The following is a 19,542-nucleotide window of genomic DNA, read 5'->3' as shown; positions in this document are numbered from 1 at the left end:
TAAGACTAACTGACAAAAAAAAAGACTAACTGAAAAAAATGAAGACTACCTGAAAAAAAATGAAGACTACCTGAAGAAAAATAAAGACCAATTGAAACCCAAGTAAGTCTAACTGAAGCACAAGAACCAACTGAAAAAAAATGAAGACTAACTGAAAAAAAATGAAGACTACCTGAAAAAAAATGAAGACTACCTGAAAAAAAATGAAGACTACCTGAAAAAAAATAAAGACCAACTGAAACGCAAGTAAGTCTACCTGAAACGCAAGTAAGTCTAACTGAAGTCGTCCGACGAGAATATTGTGTCGGACGAGTCCGACACAATACGAACTCTTTGGAATAACTTTAGAAAGGTTAAATACTTAAAAGGTCAAATTATATGAAACGAATTTAGTATATAAGAACTCTTTGGTTACATATACACTGTAATGCCCTTACAAGTTAAACACAAAATTTGGACATAACCATGACCAATTGAAAGCGAGATCATCAATGAAACAAAAGAAATGGAAACTATGTTACATAATATAGTAGCTAATACTTGACAAGATTTGGACTTAATCCTTGTAATAAACCAAAAAAAAAAAGGATTAATTCAAGGAACAGGATAAGACTTATTTTTACACATACATTTATAAGCCATAGGACAAGTCTCGGCTTCTTCAATAGATGCACATACAAAGCTAACCATAACTAGCCTACATGGTGAGCATGAGCCACAAGCATGGGAACAATCAGGTAAGCTTGAACCCGCTATTTCGACGGTATCGGGTCCTGACCCTTTTGCCTTCACTGCGGGTCTACCTCTTGGGCTCATCTTGCCTCTCATTCTTCCTTGTGTGACTCTATGAGCGTTGCGATCTGTATCGAAGAAAAACAAAATTAAATATTAGATGTTTTTTATCCATATGATCCACGAAGACAGTACAAAAAAGGAGAGGGGGGTCTGAACAGGGCCGTCTCATAAAACTAGAGGCCCTGTGCTAAATTAAATTATAAAAATTACATTTTTTTGGTGAATAGGAAGAGATGGGAGGGTCATTAATGGTCTTTTTTGGAGAATAGGAGGAGAAGAAACACCAAACAAAAAAATTTTAAAATTTGCATCCAACATTACCCTCTGTAAAAAATTGAAAATGAATAGTTCGTAATTAGTGTTAGGTTTTTTTCCCCTTTAAGAGGACAACTAATAGAACTGGACCCCTTATCTTTTGGGGGCCCTGTGCAGTTGCTCACCCTGCACATGGCCTTAGCCGCCCATGGGTCTGAACCTGTAATCTATCGTTCACAACACCTCAATCTTATATATTATATGTAAAATAATGTAGATAAACAATGAAAAATATACATGTAAACAAATAGAGTTGTACAAGTTTGTCAACACAAAAATACAATTGAGTCCTTACGTAGTTCTCACATATAGCTTGTCATATTAGATTGTTATCAAACCGTACCCTAGATAAATCTTAACAATAATCTTACGCAATTAATAATTATCCATGTCTTCATAGTAATATAAGCAACTAGGTACATAGTGATTATTAACTAATAACTTCTTACCCTCAATTCAACGATTATATGACTTTTCTTTGCGCTAATAATATTATATGGAAGTTTCTACCGATTCATAGCAGTACATAACCTGAAAAGTTCATATTACACCCAAAATATATTTTGCATATACTCCCTCCGTTTCCTAAAGATCTTCCCACTTACTGTTCCTACAGTTATCAAAGAAAATCAAGTTGTGTGGGGCATGGTGTGAGTAAAGTAGGAGAGAAAAAGGGGTTAAGATAAATAAACAAATAAAAAAGGGTTAAAGTAGGAGAGAGAAAGGGAGTAAAATTGAATTAGTAATGTAATGGTGGACCATATGATAGTGACATGAGAGGGTAAATAGGGAAATTTGGTTTGCCAAATAAGGAATAAAGCAAAAGAGGGAAGATCTTTTGGAAACACCCTTAAACGGAAAGAGGGAAGATCTTTAGGAAACGGAGGGAGTATATACTAGCATAAATGTAATTATTCAATTTAGCAACTTATAAGTATATATCTTAATACTTTCAAAAAAAACTATATATCTTGATACTTTCAAAAAAAAAAAAAGTATATATCTTGATTATTAAAGTGTACCTTGCATGCAAGGTAAAGGACCAAATAATATCTTGTTATGGCATTATATATGCTATCTTGCTTCTTTTTAACCATGTCCGTTTTAATACAAAACTTTGACAGTTAATATCTATAATTATGTATTACTATTAAAAGAAACTAGCAACTTATAGGGTTGGGTTCTAGTGAGAACCCTCTTATGGTGAGAACCGTGAGAACCACTTAAAATGAGCAAAAACTTCCTAAAATGAGCAAAAAAAAGTAACAAATGAGTAGAAACATAAAATGAGTAGAAAACATTAAGTTAGCAAAAACGTAAAATGAACAAAAATGTAAAAGAAGAAAAACGTAATATGAGCATAAAAAAGTTAAATGAGAAAAAAAAGTAAAATCAGCAAAACGTAAAATGAGCAAAAACGTTGATAAATGAGCATAAAATTGTTAAATGAGCAAAACCATAAGATAAGTGAAACAAAAAATGAGCAAAAATATTATGAAATGATCAAAATCTTCGTAAAATGAGGAAAAATAAGTGGTTCTCACGGATCTCACCATAAGGGTGGTTCTCATATAAACTTAAACCTATATATATATATATGTATATATATGTATATATATATATGTATATATATATATGTATATATATGTGTATATATATATATATATATATATATATATATGTATATATATTGAGAAAAGATATTCGAATTTTTTTTTTATATACTTACAAGAACGAGCTCTATTAATGTGTCTAGAAAAGGTGATATGAGGCAAGACGAGGAGAACAATGAGAAAAACTCCTAGAGCAGTTAATCTCTTCATTATCTTCTTTCTTCTTCTTTGTTGTAATGGTTTTCTTCTTCTGATCTTGTACTTGTAACTAGTTTCTTCAATCAATCTCACCTAGTTGTTGTTTTTTTTTTTTACGTAGGTACTTTGTAAATTGTAACAATAAGTAAATAGTGAACGTAAAATAGTTGAGCAAATTAAACTTCCTTGGTGAAAGAGAAAGTGAAGTAGATAAAATAGAGATTTATATAAAGGTGTGTTTGGAGAGAATGAGGTGAGTATTGAAGCAAATCACAGAAAAAGAACAGGTGATGATCACATGAAAGTACAAAAAGAGAAATTAGGTTCACACAAAAACACCCTATTCACGCATTTGAAACTCTATTTAACCAAAAATATTGATTTTGAATACTAAAAAAACATGCAGAAATACTTCTTCTTTACGTGATTCTCTGACTTCTGTCATTAATATGCACCTATTACCACAAATTGTTCAAATTTGAAAATATTATGTGAATAGAAATTTTAAATTGCAGAAGTAGTAAATAATGTGAATATTGGAAGGTTGTAATAAATATTTTGCAGGGGAGTTTTATTAATTGTGACTGACATTAATGCATAACTTGGCAAATCAAAAGACAAAGACATACTACTGCTAAAAGAGTTATTATTAAATTCAGTACTCCATTTTCTTTCTCTATCCTGCATGTAGTGGCGGGAAAAATTTATGGAGGGAAAATAGTGAAGGCTGTATCTAGGTTAAAATAATACTCACTCACTCCCTCCGTCCTAAAATATAGTTCTCATTTTCCTTTTGTTATGGTAATTTATGCAAGTAAAACATAAGAGGGATAATAAAGATTTTTTATTTATTTAAATAAATGTTGTATGGAAAAAGATGATTATTTTAGGAGAGAAAATGGAGAATAATTGGTGAAAAAACATTAATTATAACATTTTGGTTGAATAAACAAAGGAAAAAACAAAATTCAAGAAGCAAATAAATGATGAGACACGGTTTTATTGAACTAGACAAATTACAGAAAAATGTGAAACTAAATATGGAAATGAAAATTATATTTTGAGATATCTAAAATGAAAATGGGAACTCTATTTCGAAACAGAGGGAGTAATAATAATGATGGTGATTAATACTTAGAAAATTAACTCTAAGAATAGGGGTCCAATAACGTTAAGGTATAGACTATAGTCATGTAACTAATTCATTGTTCTGTTGCAAATTGATTGATAGTTGCCAATTGCCATGTAACACTTGACAGCCTTGCTGTCCGCAATTTAGTAAAATTAGTAGCCAATTTATTGCCAGAGGGAGTAATAATTGCTTCTATAATTTTTGTAAAACACTAATGTCTCCTATAATTTGATAATTTTTTTATAATTTAAATAAATTGATTTATCACAAAATATACTTTTAATACTGTTATTTTTTTTATAAGTTATTTAATCACTCATTACCAGTATAAGTTTAGCTAGCTTATAATGCGAATGTAAATACAACGAATGTTAACTAAATTATTAATATGCGTAAAAATAATCTATACTTCGTATATATTATATTTAGAAATATTAAGCATCCATAACGTTGAAATATGAGAGGAAGAGGTGGTAGCTCAGTGGAATACCGTCTCAATTTTCAAGGCCCATGATTCGAATGCTCATCCCAACAATATGTTAATTATTTACTTATAAATTGTTTAACCTTATACTGCACGTTAGTAGCCTAACATAAGTTGGTTTTCAAACCAATTTTTGAACCATAATTTTTTTTTTTGACATCGAAGAAATTGTGCATTAATGAAAAACGAAAGTACAACCTAATGCTAAATTGGTTTTCAAACCAATTTTTGAACCATATGAATTTTGTTTTTTTTTGACATCGAAGAAATTGTGCATTAATGAAAAACGAAAGTACAACCTAATGCTAAAAACAACCAAAGAAACATAAACAACTAAAATGAGCGGGACTCGCTCTTACACAACAACCGAAAAAACATAAATAACATAAACTAAAATAAAGCGGCTCGATCTGGTGGATGACGCTTCTGCTAGTAGATGACGATCGCCGGAATCCGGCTAAACGGAGTAGGAGGAGAGAGCTGATGTCACGAGCGGGGGAACTAGGTACCAACGAGATTATGAACTCGCGACAAGACCAATGCCAGGGATCTGTTGTCACATGGAATTCGATGGTCGAGTTTGTTGAGAAAGTCACATTTTTGTGTGACTCAATACCCTGTTGGAAGGGTATTGCAGGCTTCTCCTGTGAGGAGAAGCTCAAATAAGTTGACACGCTGAAACCCCAATTGATAAATTGGGGGGTCGCCTTCAGATTTCATTTTGTCAAGGCAATGATAAATGAAATCATTACCGAGCGAGAAAGAAATCTAACCAAGGTTAGATCTCGAAGAACCATCCGATTATGAAAATCAGAGAAAACAAACCCCAAACATGATATCAGTTACCACTCAAACCCTAACCAACGACATAGACAAACTGAAGTAACAATTACCACCACCATAATAAACAACACCAGACGAAACCAACCAAAAACCTCGACAATGAAAGCAGTTAAAGCCAGAGAAATTCCAGGGGAAGAGGGATAACAGCACCACCACCGTGAGAAACTACGACCACAACACTAAGGGGGGAGGGGAAGCCAACCACCTACAGCAACACTAAGGGGGGAAAAGGGGAGGGGAAGCCATGTATGTGTACTGTGTCGTCCTTGAAACAACACTAAGGGGGGAAGGGGAGGCCCAAAAAAAGGGACAACAAGGGGGAGGGGGAGACACTAACTGAGAAACCCTAAGCACGAAACAGGGGAGAGGGGAAGGGGGAGCACAAACTAAAAGGACTCACGATGCGCGGTGGAGACGGCGGAGATATGCTGGAGCTAAGGCAAGCAAGGCGACCGGAAAGACGATGAGCGACGAAAAGAGACCCGCCGCCGACGCGCCGACGAGGCTAACAGGAAAAACCTAGTTGACGAAGCTGCGTTAAGGCTAGAATGGAAAACCGACAGGAAAAGTTGATGAAAAACGATGGTTTTAACTCGCCGGAGACCCGCCGGAAACCTGCCCGGCGCCGGATCTCCGGCGAGTGCTAGGGTTAGGCGGTTTTTGTTGTTGGTAGAGAGAAGGCAGAGAAAAATTTTAGAGAGAGGAGGAAACGACCTTTTGAGAAAAATCTATGTTGTATAAACTTTCAGCTTAATAACATCTTAGTCTGTTTTCCATAATACTAACATGTTTGATAGGTGACAATAAATTATACTCCAATGTCCGTGGTTATGGCCTTATGGATTGTCCACCCCTCAAGACGTCTCTTTTCTTAATAAAATTTCACTACCATACATCATCATTATTTAAGGTGGTGTTAAGTGGTAGTAGTAGACTATAAATTTATAGAGATTAGAGAAGAACACATGTTTAAGAATGAAGTATTACTATCATAACTGATAAACACTAATAAGGTATTTGTCTCAACTCATAAGTTAATACTTAAAGTCTTTTATAATCGCTTACCAAATAAATCATTAATGCTATTGGTCATATAACGGAAAACAATATCTTATATTATCTAATAAATTTGTCTATCATTTTATTTCGTTGATTGTTATTAATGAAAATTTATAAACATTTATAGTACAATCAACCAATAAGAAAAAGTCATTAACAAATTGTAGGACAAAAATTTGAGTTCAATAACAACCCCACGGTCTACATATATTAAAAAATTGATTTTTAGTTTCTCTACCTTCCTTGTGTTGGTGTTCTTGAATTAACTTTATAATTAGTTTCTCTCTTCTCCTTGCATTGTAATATTGTATTGGTGTTCTCTTACTACAACAAATAGAGTGGTTTTATTTTGGCGGAACTTTCTTTGTTTTGACTTTTGTGTTATTTTAGACCACAACTTTGGGTTGTACGTGGATATTGAATTTGCTCTACTATTTTAATTTTTAGCTGTACTTGCCATTATTCTGCTTGTTTAATTTGCCATTATATGTCATTCTTGTGACTCATGTATTGTACGTACATATATCAGTAATATCACATATGGAATGTTTGAAATATGCATTAACAAATAACAATAATAACAAGCTATAAGTCATTTTGCATTGTTGTTTACTACTCCGGTATGTACTCCCATCTTATTATTGGCCCACCTTCTTAAGGTGGAGGGTTTCGTGTACAGCTGCATTCCTTCAACCTCTTTACTGTTTTTAATATTTATTTTTAATATTTGCATTTATGATTTTAAATTTTAAATTCAAGTATTTACCTTAGCTATTCAATTTTTTTAAAGAAAGTCAAATTTTTGCTTTGGAAAGCCAAAAGGAAATCAACATAATTTCCCTCTATTTTAGTTTTTACTACAACTCTACCTAAAAAATTAAGATATATTTTGAAATATTTCATAGGAATCTCACGCATAGACCATAGTGATAGCCTTTATAGGAATCTCTTTCACCTTTCCTTTAAGAAAGAAAACTCCCTCCTCCACCAGAAAACCCTAACTCGCAAATGTATTGATGTGTCATATTTATATATAATTTTTAGGTGTATTTAGGATGCATTTTTAGAGTATTTAGATTCATATATAGGTCCATTTTGCATTATATTCTTAAGTTATGATGTTTTTTTTTTTGATAAATTAAATTCGAATTTTATTAAATTCATAAAAGGATAAAAAAAAACCTCTACTCAACCTAGGTATTCCTCCTCAAAAGGAGAAAACTTTCATAGTGAGTAATCACACCCAGAGGAGAGGAGACTTTCCATCCTTGAGCAAAAACACAAACCACTGTACATTGTTACATCTCATTGCCTTACAAATGTTGTACTCTTATTTGATATTTTACTTGTTTTTGATGAATTTTAGGTCATGAATACATATTTCAAGTATGATTAGCTAAGCTTGAGGCCGCTTAGAAGCATTTGGAAGAAGATGCATTGCATGAGGATTGTTTAGATATGTCATAGTACGAGTTTGAACAAAAACAAAGCGGAATATATATTTCTAGTATGATTAGCTAAGCTTGAGGATTGGAAGCATTTGGAAGAAGTTGCATTGCATAAGGATCATTTAGATATGTCATAGTACGAGTTTGAGCAAAAACAAAGCGAAAAATCATTAGATTAAATGTTGAAAAGGAATCATGTCTACTCTTATGACCATAACTTTTGTTGTGTTTTTTTTTTTTTTTTTTTGATAATTTGGGTGCTTTCCATTAATAAGGCTAAAAGCCCACTGCTATTACATTCTATTCCATTTACTGTGACACCACTACATTTTCAAGGAGAGAAATCAGAGGAAGCAAACATTACTAAATTACAACATCGAGCTATAGCCATGCAACAAAATCTGCGTCCCTTTTGAGTCCTTGCTTTGCTAATGCGTCCGCGACTACGTTCGAGGCCCTGCCTTTGTGGATTATTGAGACTTTTAGGCCGAGGTGTGGTGAGCTGCATATGAAGTTTAGCAAAAAATTCAAGTTACAAGGGCCCCCACTTGAATTGTTGCTCCATGAAACAGCATTATGTGAGTCTCACTCAATGATGATTTGATGATTTTTCACCATATTGGATGCCAGTGATATCTTTATGGCTCAATGGATGGCGAAGACTTCAGCCGAGTTGATCTCCATTGGGGGGATTGGGAACGAAAATAGGCACATGAAGGCACCCACCTTATTTCGGAGAACACCGCCAATGGCACTTAGATTGCATCTAGGATCGTATGAAGCGTCGACATTCCATTTGAGTTCATGATGTTGAGGGGTCTCCATGAGATAGATCAATGAATTTCTGGGCAGTTTATATTCGGTCGAGTCTTTGACCATTGTAAACATCAGGGGTTTCCCTTTATCCACCATGATAGCCTTACCAAAATCAGTTCTTGAATTTCGTGAGGTGAACACGAGGACTGACTATTCAAGTCTAGTTTCCGAATCTACTAGAATTATTCAATTATCAAAAGCACATCAAAAGTTATCGGGTCAATTTTGGGTAAGGTAGATTCGTGTTCGGGTCATATTCTAGTCTATTTTAATTCGGTTCGGGTTATTTCAGGTTTTAGGTCGTTGTTTTCGGGTGCAAAACGGGTTCGCATCGGGTCAACCGGTACGGGTCAATTTTGTTGGCTATACTCTTTAGACACTTACCTATAATTAGCAAATCTGATTACGTTAGCGACTGTACTACATATGTTGATTTGGGAGCGTTAAGACTTAGTTGATGGATTAGCTTGTGCTCTGGATATATATCTGATTAATTAAACTATTGATAATATTTTGATAGATTATAATTATGAATATGGTGAACCATTTCCCTAGATCTTTTTAGTTTGATTTTCTTTATGTATTAGTTAGAGCCTTTCACTCCATTATTTGTGATCATGTTCAGTTTTTAATTTCCAAACATTAGAAGCTAGATTAAAATAACCATCTCTCTGTGAATTCGACCATACTTACACTACTACATTCTTAGGAGGTTATGTTAGGAATTATTTTTGACAGGTGTACGACAGTCAATCACATACTCAGGGGGCTCGACCATTGCCCAAGCCGCCTCGGTGCTTTGTCGGTGGCTGTTGAGCTCCCCACCCAGTCTTAGTTCTCGTTTTCTTCTTTTCTCTTTAGTTTTTCTTTCCCCTTCACCATCTTCTTCAATCCATATTGAGAATTGGGAGCAAAATCTTGAAATTCTCACCGTCGCACCACACCAGTGGGTTGGTGCACTGGAAGTCTGACGGCAACAGAGTAGTGGGTCGCGTGCCAAGCTGGAAGTTTTAAAGCGGCGGCTCCAACGACAATTATGAGGTTTGGGCACAGTTTAGTTTTTTGTTTGTCGCGTGGTGTCTTGCTTTCTTGTGTTTGTCTTACTAGGTGGATTTGGGTTTTCTAAGACAGGTAATGCTCTAGGAAATCAAATTTTACGAAAAGTACATCATGGGGGTTACCAAACTTAAACAGGTGTATCTTTAGGTAGTTGTGTAATGGTGAAGAACAAAGGTCTTTATCTATATCAAGATCCTTGTTCTTAGGTTCTGAAAGAACATAAATCTATCATTAAATCAGTTCGATCTTCTTCTTTAAGGATTGCAGATATTGATCAGTGTTGTTGGGTGATGAGTTAAAGGAATTTACATCACCATATGTTCTTTCGATGACTTCGGGAGTCATCACAGTAAAAAAAAAAATCTTTGTGGGAGGCCTTCAAATTTGATTTGGGTAAATTTCGACCTCTACAAACAGGGGCGGCTTTTAGCATGTTCAACATGTTCCATGGAACAGGGCCCCTCAATTGTGAGGGCCTCAAAATAGAGAAAGTTCAAGTAGTAAAACGACAAAGTTTATCTACTTATTTGGACTATTTTTTTTTCATAATATGATAATATGAAGTATGGATGAGCTATTACATTATTGAATTCTTCAAATATGAGATCGTACAGGGCCTCTATATAGTTCGAGACGGGTCTGTCTACAAAACCCCTTTTACAGGGTACAAAGTCACGAAAGAAAGTGACTTAATTGGTAGTTTCATCTTAAGGATCCAAGGAAGATTTCTCATTTCAAAGGCCTTAGGATTTATTGTCTTGTGAACCTTTGGTTCTACAAGAACAAAGTAGGCAAATCCAGCATTATTGAAGATCGTTTTGGTTTAGTTTCTCAACAGTTTTTATCACAAGTTATTATCTTTATATGCAAGATGTAAAGATCATCTCTACCAACAAGAGCCCAAGGGAAGTTCCCTATGTAATTTCCGTAATATCATTTGCATATAACTTCGGACCTGCAAATTTAACAAGATGGTTTGTAATTTATTTGTAGTCGATTTAATTTAAATGGGTTGTAAGAGCTAGTCAAGCTCATGTTAGTATTCGTTTACTTCGTGTCTATCTTTTTGGATGTTCATTCAGTTTGCAATTCAATTTTCAATGAATGTAATTTTTTGCGATGTGAAAAAGAACTTCTCGATGAGCATTGAAATACTCATACCAACACCAACTTAACGAGCAGACAAAATGGTTCCATTGAGTCTAAGGCTCTAAGAGGCTAGAGGGGAATCATCTGAGACATTAGAATAATGGAGGTTAAGAGAGATAAGGGTAAATAAACACTTAACAGTATAACTAATGACATAAAAAATGAAGGAATGTGATGTTAAATATTCAAAATTACTAGGGTAACATAGAAATTTTAATACTTTTAGTCCACCAAATAAACTTATGAAATAAATACCAGGTTACCACTTACTACTAGCTAATCATATAGAATTTTACATTTTCTAACAATCCAATAATTCAACACAAAATGCTTGATGCACTAGAACTAGAACGTCACCAATCTTTATAAAAATTATACATATCCAAATCGCATACTGAACCCAATGATTAAGGTTATTCTCTACTCACTTTGAACAAATTTTGCATAAAAATTAGTTTTCGTTGAAAAAAGAAACTAAAATATTTAGCAAAAAAAAAAAGGTTTAATAAATAAAAATCATCGATTACATGTGAGAAACATAAGTGCATAACAAAGAACGCGTAGCAATCAATTTTTTCAATAAAAATTGGCTTTTAAAAAAAATCGTTTGAATTTATAATTAATTATAGTTCAGTGTAAATAAGATGAACGATCTAATAAAAACCCCTTTAAGAAATCTCTATTCATGTTTTACATCCTTAATAGTAGATCCAATTCCAGAGTCATATAGAACTAAGGGCCTGTTCTCCCCAGCTTATTTTCAGTTCAGTTCAGTTCAATTCAGTTCAGTTCAATTCAGTTCAGTTCAGTTTAGTTCAGTTTAGTTCAGCTCTTGACAATACTTTTACTCTCACATATCACTATTCATTTCAGTTCAGTTCAGTTCAATTCAGTTCAGTTCAGTTCAGATCAGTTCAATTCAGATCAGTTCAGTCCGGCTATTTTATGCCGAAGAGAACTGGCCCTAAGAGCCCAAGGATTTTTTTGAGAAGCCAAGATGTGTATATTCTTTAGGAATTAGGAGGCAACATGTCCATAATATTAATACTATATCAGCCTCCGTAGGTCAAGCGAGCTCATGCTAGCAATATGAAATATAGTACATACTTTGATACAAAGCGGCCCCAGAAAAAGCCCATTTTAAGTGCAATAACTTACACATTTGCACTTGCACGCGAGGAATCCTTGCATCTTAATTTTTCAACACAAAAGGAAATTCTAAGGGAAAATCCTCCCAAGGAATAAGGATGTCCAATTGATCCTCCATGGATAGAGTTGCTCCATAAGCATGTTTTTTAAGCTTCCAAGTTTATATTTGCATTTTAGATTACAAACTGAGAACCAAAAATGGTTTCAGATGCCACAAAATAAAATGAATATACATTAGGAATTTTGCATTATTGTATTGAATTTATAACACTTTTTAATGTTTACACGTTAATACGTTATGTTTTGTAAACGAGTAAAAAACTTTGGTCGTCAGTGGCGGATCTTGAAAGATTTGCTACACGGAGCCAGCTTTTTTCACAATAACATATTAACATATGTGAAAGTATAAAACTATAAGAACATATGAATATTACTTCCAAATCCAATGTAAAAATATAGATTAAACTAAAATATTGGAATAAAATATCTATAAAAATGTCAAAACCACAAGTGTCATAAAGCAAACAAAGCACACATCACACTTGATAACATGAATACGTTTTCAATTGAAAAAGCAAAAAAAAAAACATGGAAATACTATGATGATCGATGAGTGTCGTGTGAATTGTGATAACAATTCACAAGATTCATACAAATAGAAAAACGGTGCAGCCGTGCAGTAAATAGTAATTAGTATAATGAATTGAAAAGGAATAAAAGATAATACCAAAATTCAGAGTTGCAGTTCGCCAGTTTCTATTTTCGCTAACAGAGTTGCAGACTTGTAGTTGCTTTAACGGAGTTGCAGATTTTCCCTTTTGGTATTCACTTTTCAAATTTTTTGTTTTCCAATTTACAAGAGTTGATTTTCAGTTGCTTTAACAAGTTGACGTGTAACTTTTTTTTTATGTTGGGCTTTTGGGCTCTAATCTACAAGCTTCACATTTTTTCCAAAAAAAACCTACGGGGGCAGGTCCAGGCCTGCCCCATGAAGATTCGCCATTGTTGGTCGTAGATACCTATTAATATATATCATATTAGGTATGATTTTGTTTGATCTATTTAATGTGAACTTTTAAAATATAAAGATTTGTTACTTATACAAAATTGTACTCAGATGATTTACATCCGGACGATTTTCAAGCCTTTAAAATCTAATCTAAAATTGGTTTCAAATCAAATTACCAATATAATCATATCGGATTTTCAAACAATTTGGCTTAACCTTAATTCTAGCACTCACCTTGTTTTTTTTTTTTTCCCTCATTCTATTGAAATTTTTTATGAGATAAAATTGGTGAGAAAGGAAAAACTATTTGAAACTGAGAGGGAAATCATCAAGTTTTCGTGAGATTGTTTTTGGAGTAAATGAGCGACTAAACACGTTGATATAGATAAAATTTAATCTCAAATATTAAATACCATCACTATAATTCTATAAAACTTTACCAACTAAGGGTGCGTTCTGTTCAACTTAAAAAATTAAGTTTCAGGTCCAATAAGTTCAGATAAGTTCAGATAAGTTCAGATAAGTTCAGATAAGTTACAATAAGGTCTAATAAGTGCAGTAAGTTCCAATAAGGTCTAATAAGGTCCAATAAGTTCCAATCAGGTGCAATAAGTTCCAATCAGGTGCAATAAGTTCCAATCAGGTCTAATAAGGTCCAATAAGTTCCAATCAGGTCTAATAAGGTCCAATAAGGTCCAAATAGTCAATGTTTAATAAACATTTGTATTATTATCCACTATTTTGTTATTCATAATTTCATATCACTATTAGCGGATTATGTTATTATTAGAATTTCAATTAAAGTACCACAATAATCATATAGTATTATACTTGTATTAGTGTATTATTTTATTATTTATTTGTATTATGTCTATTATTTTATTATTTATTTGTATTATGTCTATTATTTTATAATTTATTTGTATTATGTCTATTATTTTATTATTCATATTACTATTAGCTGATTATGTTATTATTAGAATTTTTTATTAAAGTACCACAATGTATAGTATTATACTTGTATTATTGTCTATTATTTGATTATTCATATTGCTATTGAATAATATTATAATCATGGTCAAATAATTAAGGTTAACAATAATAATAATAATAATAATAATAATAATAATAATAATAATTTTTTTGATTTTCTACTAGTGTTTTATAAAATTAAAACAACACTATTAGATATATTAGTGATGAAAGTTATGTATAGGCAAATATATACTCCCTCTGTTTTTTTTTATCTTTCTCACTTGGAATCTTGACACTATTCATGCATAGAGAAAATCTTCTCAAATGTTCTCAATTTATAAGAAAAAACATAGTCATGTGGGGTCTTGTTTGATTCGTCTCAATTAGTACTTTATTAATATTCAATCATTATAATTTTTACTAATATATAATGAAAGATATTTAAGTTTTAAAACGTGCATTGGAAGACGCGCACAGAAAAGTGAGAATGATAAAAAAAAACAGAGGGAGTAAATAGTAATTTTTTTGTTAAATTAATTATCATAAGAGATAATTAATAATCATTATTTTTTAAAGGACGAATTATAATAATAATTATTCCATAAAAAATTTTGAGGGGTAGTATTTACATTAGTGGTAATATTTATGTTATTCATGGTCAATGTTTTTGTCTAATAAGGTCAAATAAATTTCAATCAGGTCCAATAAGGTCTAATAAGTTTCAATCAGGTCTAATAAGTTTCAATCAGGGTCAATAAGTTTCAATAAGGTCTAATAAGGTCAATCAGGTTCAATCAGGTCTAATAAGTTCCAATCAGGTCCAATAAGTTGAATCAGGTCCAATCAGGTTTAATAAGTTCCAATAAGTTCAGTTCAGGTTCAATAAGTTCAGTTCAGATAAGTTCGAATAAGTTCAGGTCCAATAAGTTGAATAGAACGCACCCTAAGTTAGAGAATATCCACATTCTAATGAGATTGTTCATACTTCATAGAAGACTTTGCCAATCTTTGTTTGCTCTCTTTTAATAGTTGAACTACTCATGAAAGGTGTAACGCATAAGATTCAGCCCCAATCATTTTCACCTCCCAAAACAAATAAAAGAAAAATCACCCAAAACAAGAAAAAGATCCAAAATAATCCAATCATATCACATCATCATTTCTCCTCTCTATAAATCTCCACCATAATTCATACACTCTTCCACGTTCCCTTTCTCTCTCTCAAAACATTCAAATCATCCACCCAAGAGAAAGAAAAAACCAATACAAAAAATGGAATACCCCCATGGCCACCACAACCATCACAACAACCACCACAATCACCGCCGCGACGATGAAAATCCCAACGAATACCCTCCTCCTCCACCACCCGCCTACGGAGGAGGTTACCCCAACTCTCCCCCTCGAAACTACCCTCCTCCACCTCCCTCCTACGGCGGGGGCTCCTACGGCGGAGGCTCCTACTCACCAGCCTCATACGGAGGCGCGTTCTCCCACGCGCCACCACAAAATGACTACGCGCCACCCTCCTACGGCGGTTCATTCTCCCACGCGCCGCCGCAAAACGACTACGCGCCGCCCTCTTACGGCGGCTCATTTTCTCACCGCCCTCAAGAAAATTACCCACCACCGGCGCAGGTGACCGGAGCTTACCACATCTCCCACAACACCCACATGGAATCCCCAAATTACCCTTCACAACAACATTCTTCATCATTTGGGGATAATCATGAATTTGAGAAGAAAAATGAAGAAAGTGATGGTGGGTCCCACCATTTTAGGCCTCATATACCTGGGTTTATTCAACAGCATTTTCATCATTCATCAAGTAATGTTAGTGATGAATATAATAGTAGTGAAGGTGGTGGATCTAATTTAGGGAGTTATTTTGCAAATAAATCAACTTATAAGATTTATTGTAAAGCTGGTGGAACAACTTATTCAGTTGCAATTCGTGATGGCAAGGTTGTTCTTACTCTTGCTGATCATAATGATCCTACCCAGGTTAGTTGATTTTGGTTTGATTCTATTTTGTAAAAAAAATTGTGTTATTTTATTGTCTTTGAATTTGGGTGTTTGACCTTCTAATCACTTTAAATCAAGGTGGTTTTTGGTGTACACAGACTCACAGAGTCACAGGGTGAATGATATAGACGGGATTCAATCCCATGTACCATCTTTTCGGACTTTAACCAACTAAGATAGTTCACATCTACTTTAAGTCAAGATGTTGCATAGAACCTTAATATTATAGAGTACTTATGTGGTTGTTTGTTTTCTTAATTTAATGGTAAAGTTTCACACTTTTTGTTACCCTTTTGTATATTATGGACATTTTAAATGTGTGGTATATGTATTATTTTCTAGGTTTTTTTTCCCCTTTTTTAATATTTGCATTTTACTAAATTTTAAATTGGGTTTTTGACCTTGTATTTTATGAATATATGATGTTTACAAAGATGATTTATTTTTTTAAGAATTTTTTGGTTTTAGTTTTTCCAGCTTTATCTGTGGCCACAATATATGATGATGTCTAATTGAGAATTAGTAGAACTGATCTTGCTTTTGTTAATATTCTTTTGATTTGAGAAAAAGGTTTTTTTTTTTGTTTTGATCTAGTAGTATAATTGTATAAAGCTTGTTTAGATATGTATATATAGCTTCAATCTTTAGTTTGGCTTTCAGTAGCAGAAGAATCTGATGAAAGTTAGTAAAAATTTGATTGTACTAGATAAAAAATGCACTCTTTTGTAGTTATTTTAATGTGTTCTTTCAACAAATTGTTGAATTTTAAGGTTCGTAAATAGGCAATTTTTCTGACATCATATAAGAACTTTGATGTTGATATAATTTTTATTGGTGAATGGTGATACAGCACTGGTACAAGGATGAGAAGTTTAGCACAAAGGTGAAAGATGAAGACGGATATCCAAGTTTTGCATTGGTGAACAAATCTACTGGGCAGGCTGTTAAACATTCAGTTTCTGGTCATCCGGTGAGTTGAAGTTTGTTTTGCATTTGCCCTGTTCATAACCTTGAAATTTCGGAATTGTATACGAATCTAAAATATCTTTACTAGAAGGCAAACTACTATTCGCTCTGTTTTACTCGGACTCAGATACTCGTGTGGGACATGGGGCCGTGTCCAAGAGCCAAACTTGTCTATTTATGAGTGTTCTCCGATATTTTGGTCTAAAATGAAGTGTCGAAGTGTGTTATACCCATATTGGAGTATCACGGATCTAACATAATCAGGAATGATAGTATTGGTCTTTATCTGGAGTTTACCTCAAAGGCAATTACTGTTATGCTTGTGATGCTATAACTTGCTTTACTATTTCCATGAAAATCTAATTTGCTTGAAGTGATGAAGTTTATGATTTTCCACATTTTTTAGTTTGTGTAAGGTTAGAGTTTAGCTAAAGATTATGATTTGTCGGTCCATTCAATTTGATGAATATCCTGTATTAAGCTTTACCTGTGTGTTTATGCACTCGTAATTTCACCTTAAACCGTCTTTTTTTTTTAATCCAAATGAGCCACGAAGGCAATACAAAATACAAAGAAGGGGAGGGGGATTCACCTTAAACAGTCATTGGTTCAAAGAATCATGTCGGTATCAAACAGTGGGAAATCAAGTAAAATATTCTTGTATTCATATATGCTTCCTGATTATTGTTTGTACACATGTTTGTTCCTATAACCCTGAATAAGGCCACCAACGGTGTAATGGTCAATGTCCAAATAGATTGATGTTTGAGATATTATGGTCCATAATATGCTCCAGCTACACTATAAGGTGTCTTCCATAATAATGTGTGGAGTCCTGATCAAAGAATTCCCTTGTAAGTGGGACATAATACTTTTTGTGGTGTTTTTTTGTTCTGAAATTATGATGCCGATCCCTATTTGAGCAGCAGGTGGTAGCCTAGTGGTATTGTCTTCACCTGCGATCAACAGAGATCCTGGGAATGAATCTCACCCCTTGCAAGGAAGGATTTCCAATTTCCCCCCTTCCTTGCAAGGGACTTCATCTTGCCTTTAAAAAAAATGATCCCTATTACATTTTGGGCCGATGGGTTTGGTTTGGTTTGATTTGGTTTGATTGATATCTGGTTATGATCATAACTCATGACAAACTTGTGTAAAAGTACCAAATTCAATCTGGGTTAATTCGGGTCGAATGTGGGTTGTTTGGGTTTTGGTTTCTTGCGTTAATCTCGGGATGGGGTTAGCCAAGCAGCCTAAGTTTGAGACTTGAGTATATCATATACTTCTCTTTAACCAATAAAGTTATTACATTAATAATCGTCAACTGAATCATTGTCCAGGTGCAATTGATCCCTTACAAGCCTGATGATTTAGATTCAGCAATCCTCTGGACGGAGAGCAAGGACTTAGGTTCCGGTTTTAGAACTATCAGGAACGTGAATAACGTTAAATTGGTTATGGACGCTTTTAATGGCGACAAAGATCATGGTGGAGTCCATGACGGCACAGTTGTTGCTGTTTACAAGTGCTGGAAGGGAGACAACCAAAATCAGCAATGGAAGATTTACCCTTACTGTAAGTCTCTGAACCTCTCCTTCATCTGAATCAAAACGAGCCTATCTTTTCTTGTTTCCATTTGTATTTCGTTCTTAAAAGTGTTTAGTAAAACCAGTCGAACTTTTTAATTAATTGTTTGGTCTTGTGCAAAATGCAGGAAAACTCGTATAAACAACGGGATTGGTGGTTGTGAAGAAGCGCGTTACTGCGTTAGCAAAGCCTTGCAGCTTGCTTGTTTATTCTTCGTGTGTAATCTTTGTTAAAATAATTTATGCATAGATACAAAGTGATGCTGGTGCTGCTGATAGCTTGTGTTTTTCTTGTGGATTGAAGCTTCCTCATGTAATGTACCATGGATATGCATTTGATTGTTAAATGAAAAAAAAAACAGACAGATACTTTTTGTGTGAATGGTACATGTGAACAACATTAAACTACATCTGTATAATTCTTGCTTTGGTGTTTGTATTAAATTATTTGACCTAATTTCAGACGTTTTCATTCTTAATTTGCCCTCTTTTCTAATCAGAAAGTTTCCTAAACGTTCTTAAATATTCTTTTCTGTCAGATTTATTTCGTTGTCATAGGCTCTTTCAGCCTTCTTTATGATCCAGATGTATATCCTTTATTTTGGTGTGTATTTAATGGTTGGTGTGTCATTTCAATCTTCCATGAATACTATTCTACAATGTTCTTGAATTTTGACAGGTGTGCCCAATAATTTGACTGTTTAAATATTAGTATTAGGCATGAATCATAAGTTTACTAAGGGCTTTGCTAAACAACGCCCTAGTATTTCCTAGTAACGCCCTAAATACGGTATTTTTATACCGTATTTATATACCTGTATTTTTTTTTCTCTCCTCCCCTTCACTCACTCACTTTCTCTCTCCTCTCCACCACAACCGCCACCAATTTCTCTCTCCTCTCAACCACAACCACCACCACAC

At 33.8% G+C, this 19,542-nt stretch overlaps 2 protein-coding genes and 1 long non-coding RNA gene across 3 annotated transcripts; 2 read left to right on the top strand and 1 right to left on the bottom strand.

The window, feature by feature from the left end:
* Positions 1-361: 361 nt before the first annotated feature.
* LOC104902000 (protein EPIDERMAL PATTERNING FACTOR 1) lies at positions 362-3,214 on the bottom strand. The gene is made up of 2 exons (XM_010689642.4): positions 2,840-3,214; positions 362-860 (listed from the first exon to the last, which is right to left on the bottom strand). The coding sequence occupies exons 1-2, from the start codon at positions 2,931-2,933 to the stop codon at positions 595-597; spliced, it is 360 nt and encodes a 119-aa protein (XP_010687944.2). The 5' UTR covers positions 2,934-3,214; the 3' UTR covers positions 362-594.
* Positions 3,215-9,297: 6,083 nt separating this feature from the next.
* LOC130589798 (uncharacterized) lies at positions 9,298-10,839 on the top strand. Its single transcript, XR_008967462.1, has 2 exons — positions 9,298-9,744; positions 9,831-10,839. It is a non-coding gene; the product is annotated as an uncharacterized LOC130589798 (long non-coding RNA).
* Positions 10,840-15,202: 4,363 nt separating this feature from the next.
* On the top strand, positions 15,203-19,003 carry LOC104901999 (ricin B-like lectin EULS3). The gene is made up of 4 exons (XM_010689641.3): positions 15,203-16,048; positions 16,920-17,039; positions 18,376-18,610; positions 18,750-19,003. Coding segments are annotated over exons 1-4 (1,089 nt in total). The 5' UTR covers positions 15,203-15,316; the 3' UTR covers positions 18,752-19,003.
* The last annotated feature ends 539 nt before the right edge of the window (positions 19,004-19,542 follow it).

This window comes from Beta vulgaris, chromosome 8 (assembly GCF_026745355.1).
Source record: "Beta vulgaris subsp. vulgaris cultivar EL10 chromosome 8, EL10.2, whole genome shotgun sequence".
In the NCBI taxonomy this organism is placed as follows: Eukaryota; Viridiplantae; Streptophyta; class Magnoliopsida; order Caryophyllales; family Amaranthaceae; genus Beta; species Beta vulgaris.
Note: the sequence above shows the minus strand (reverse complement) of the source record. Positions and strands in the feature narration are given on the sequence as shown.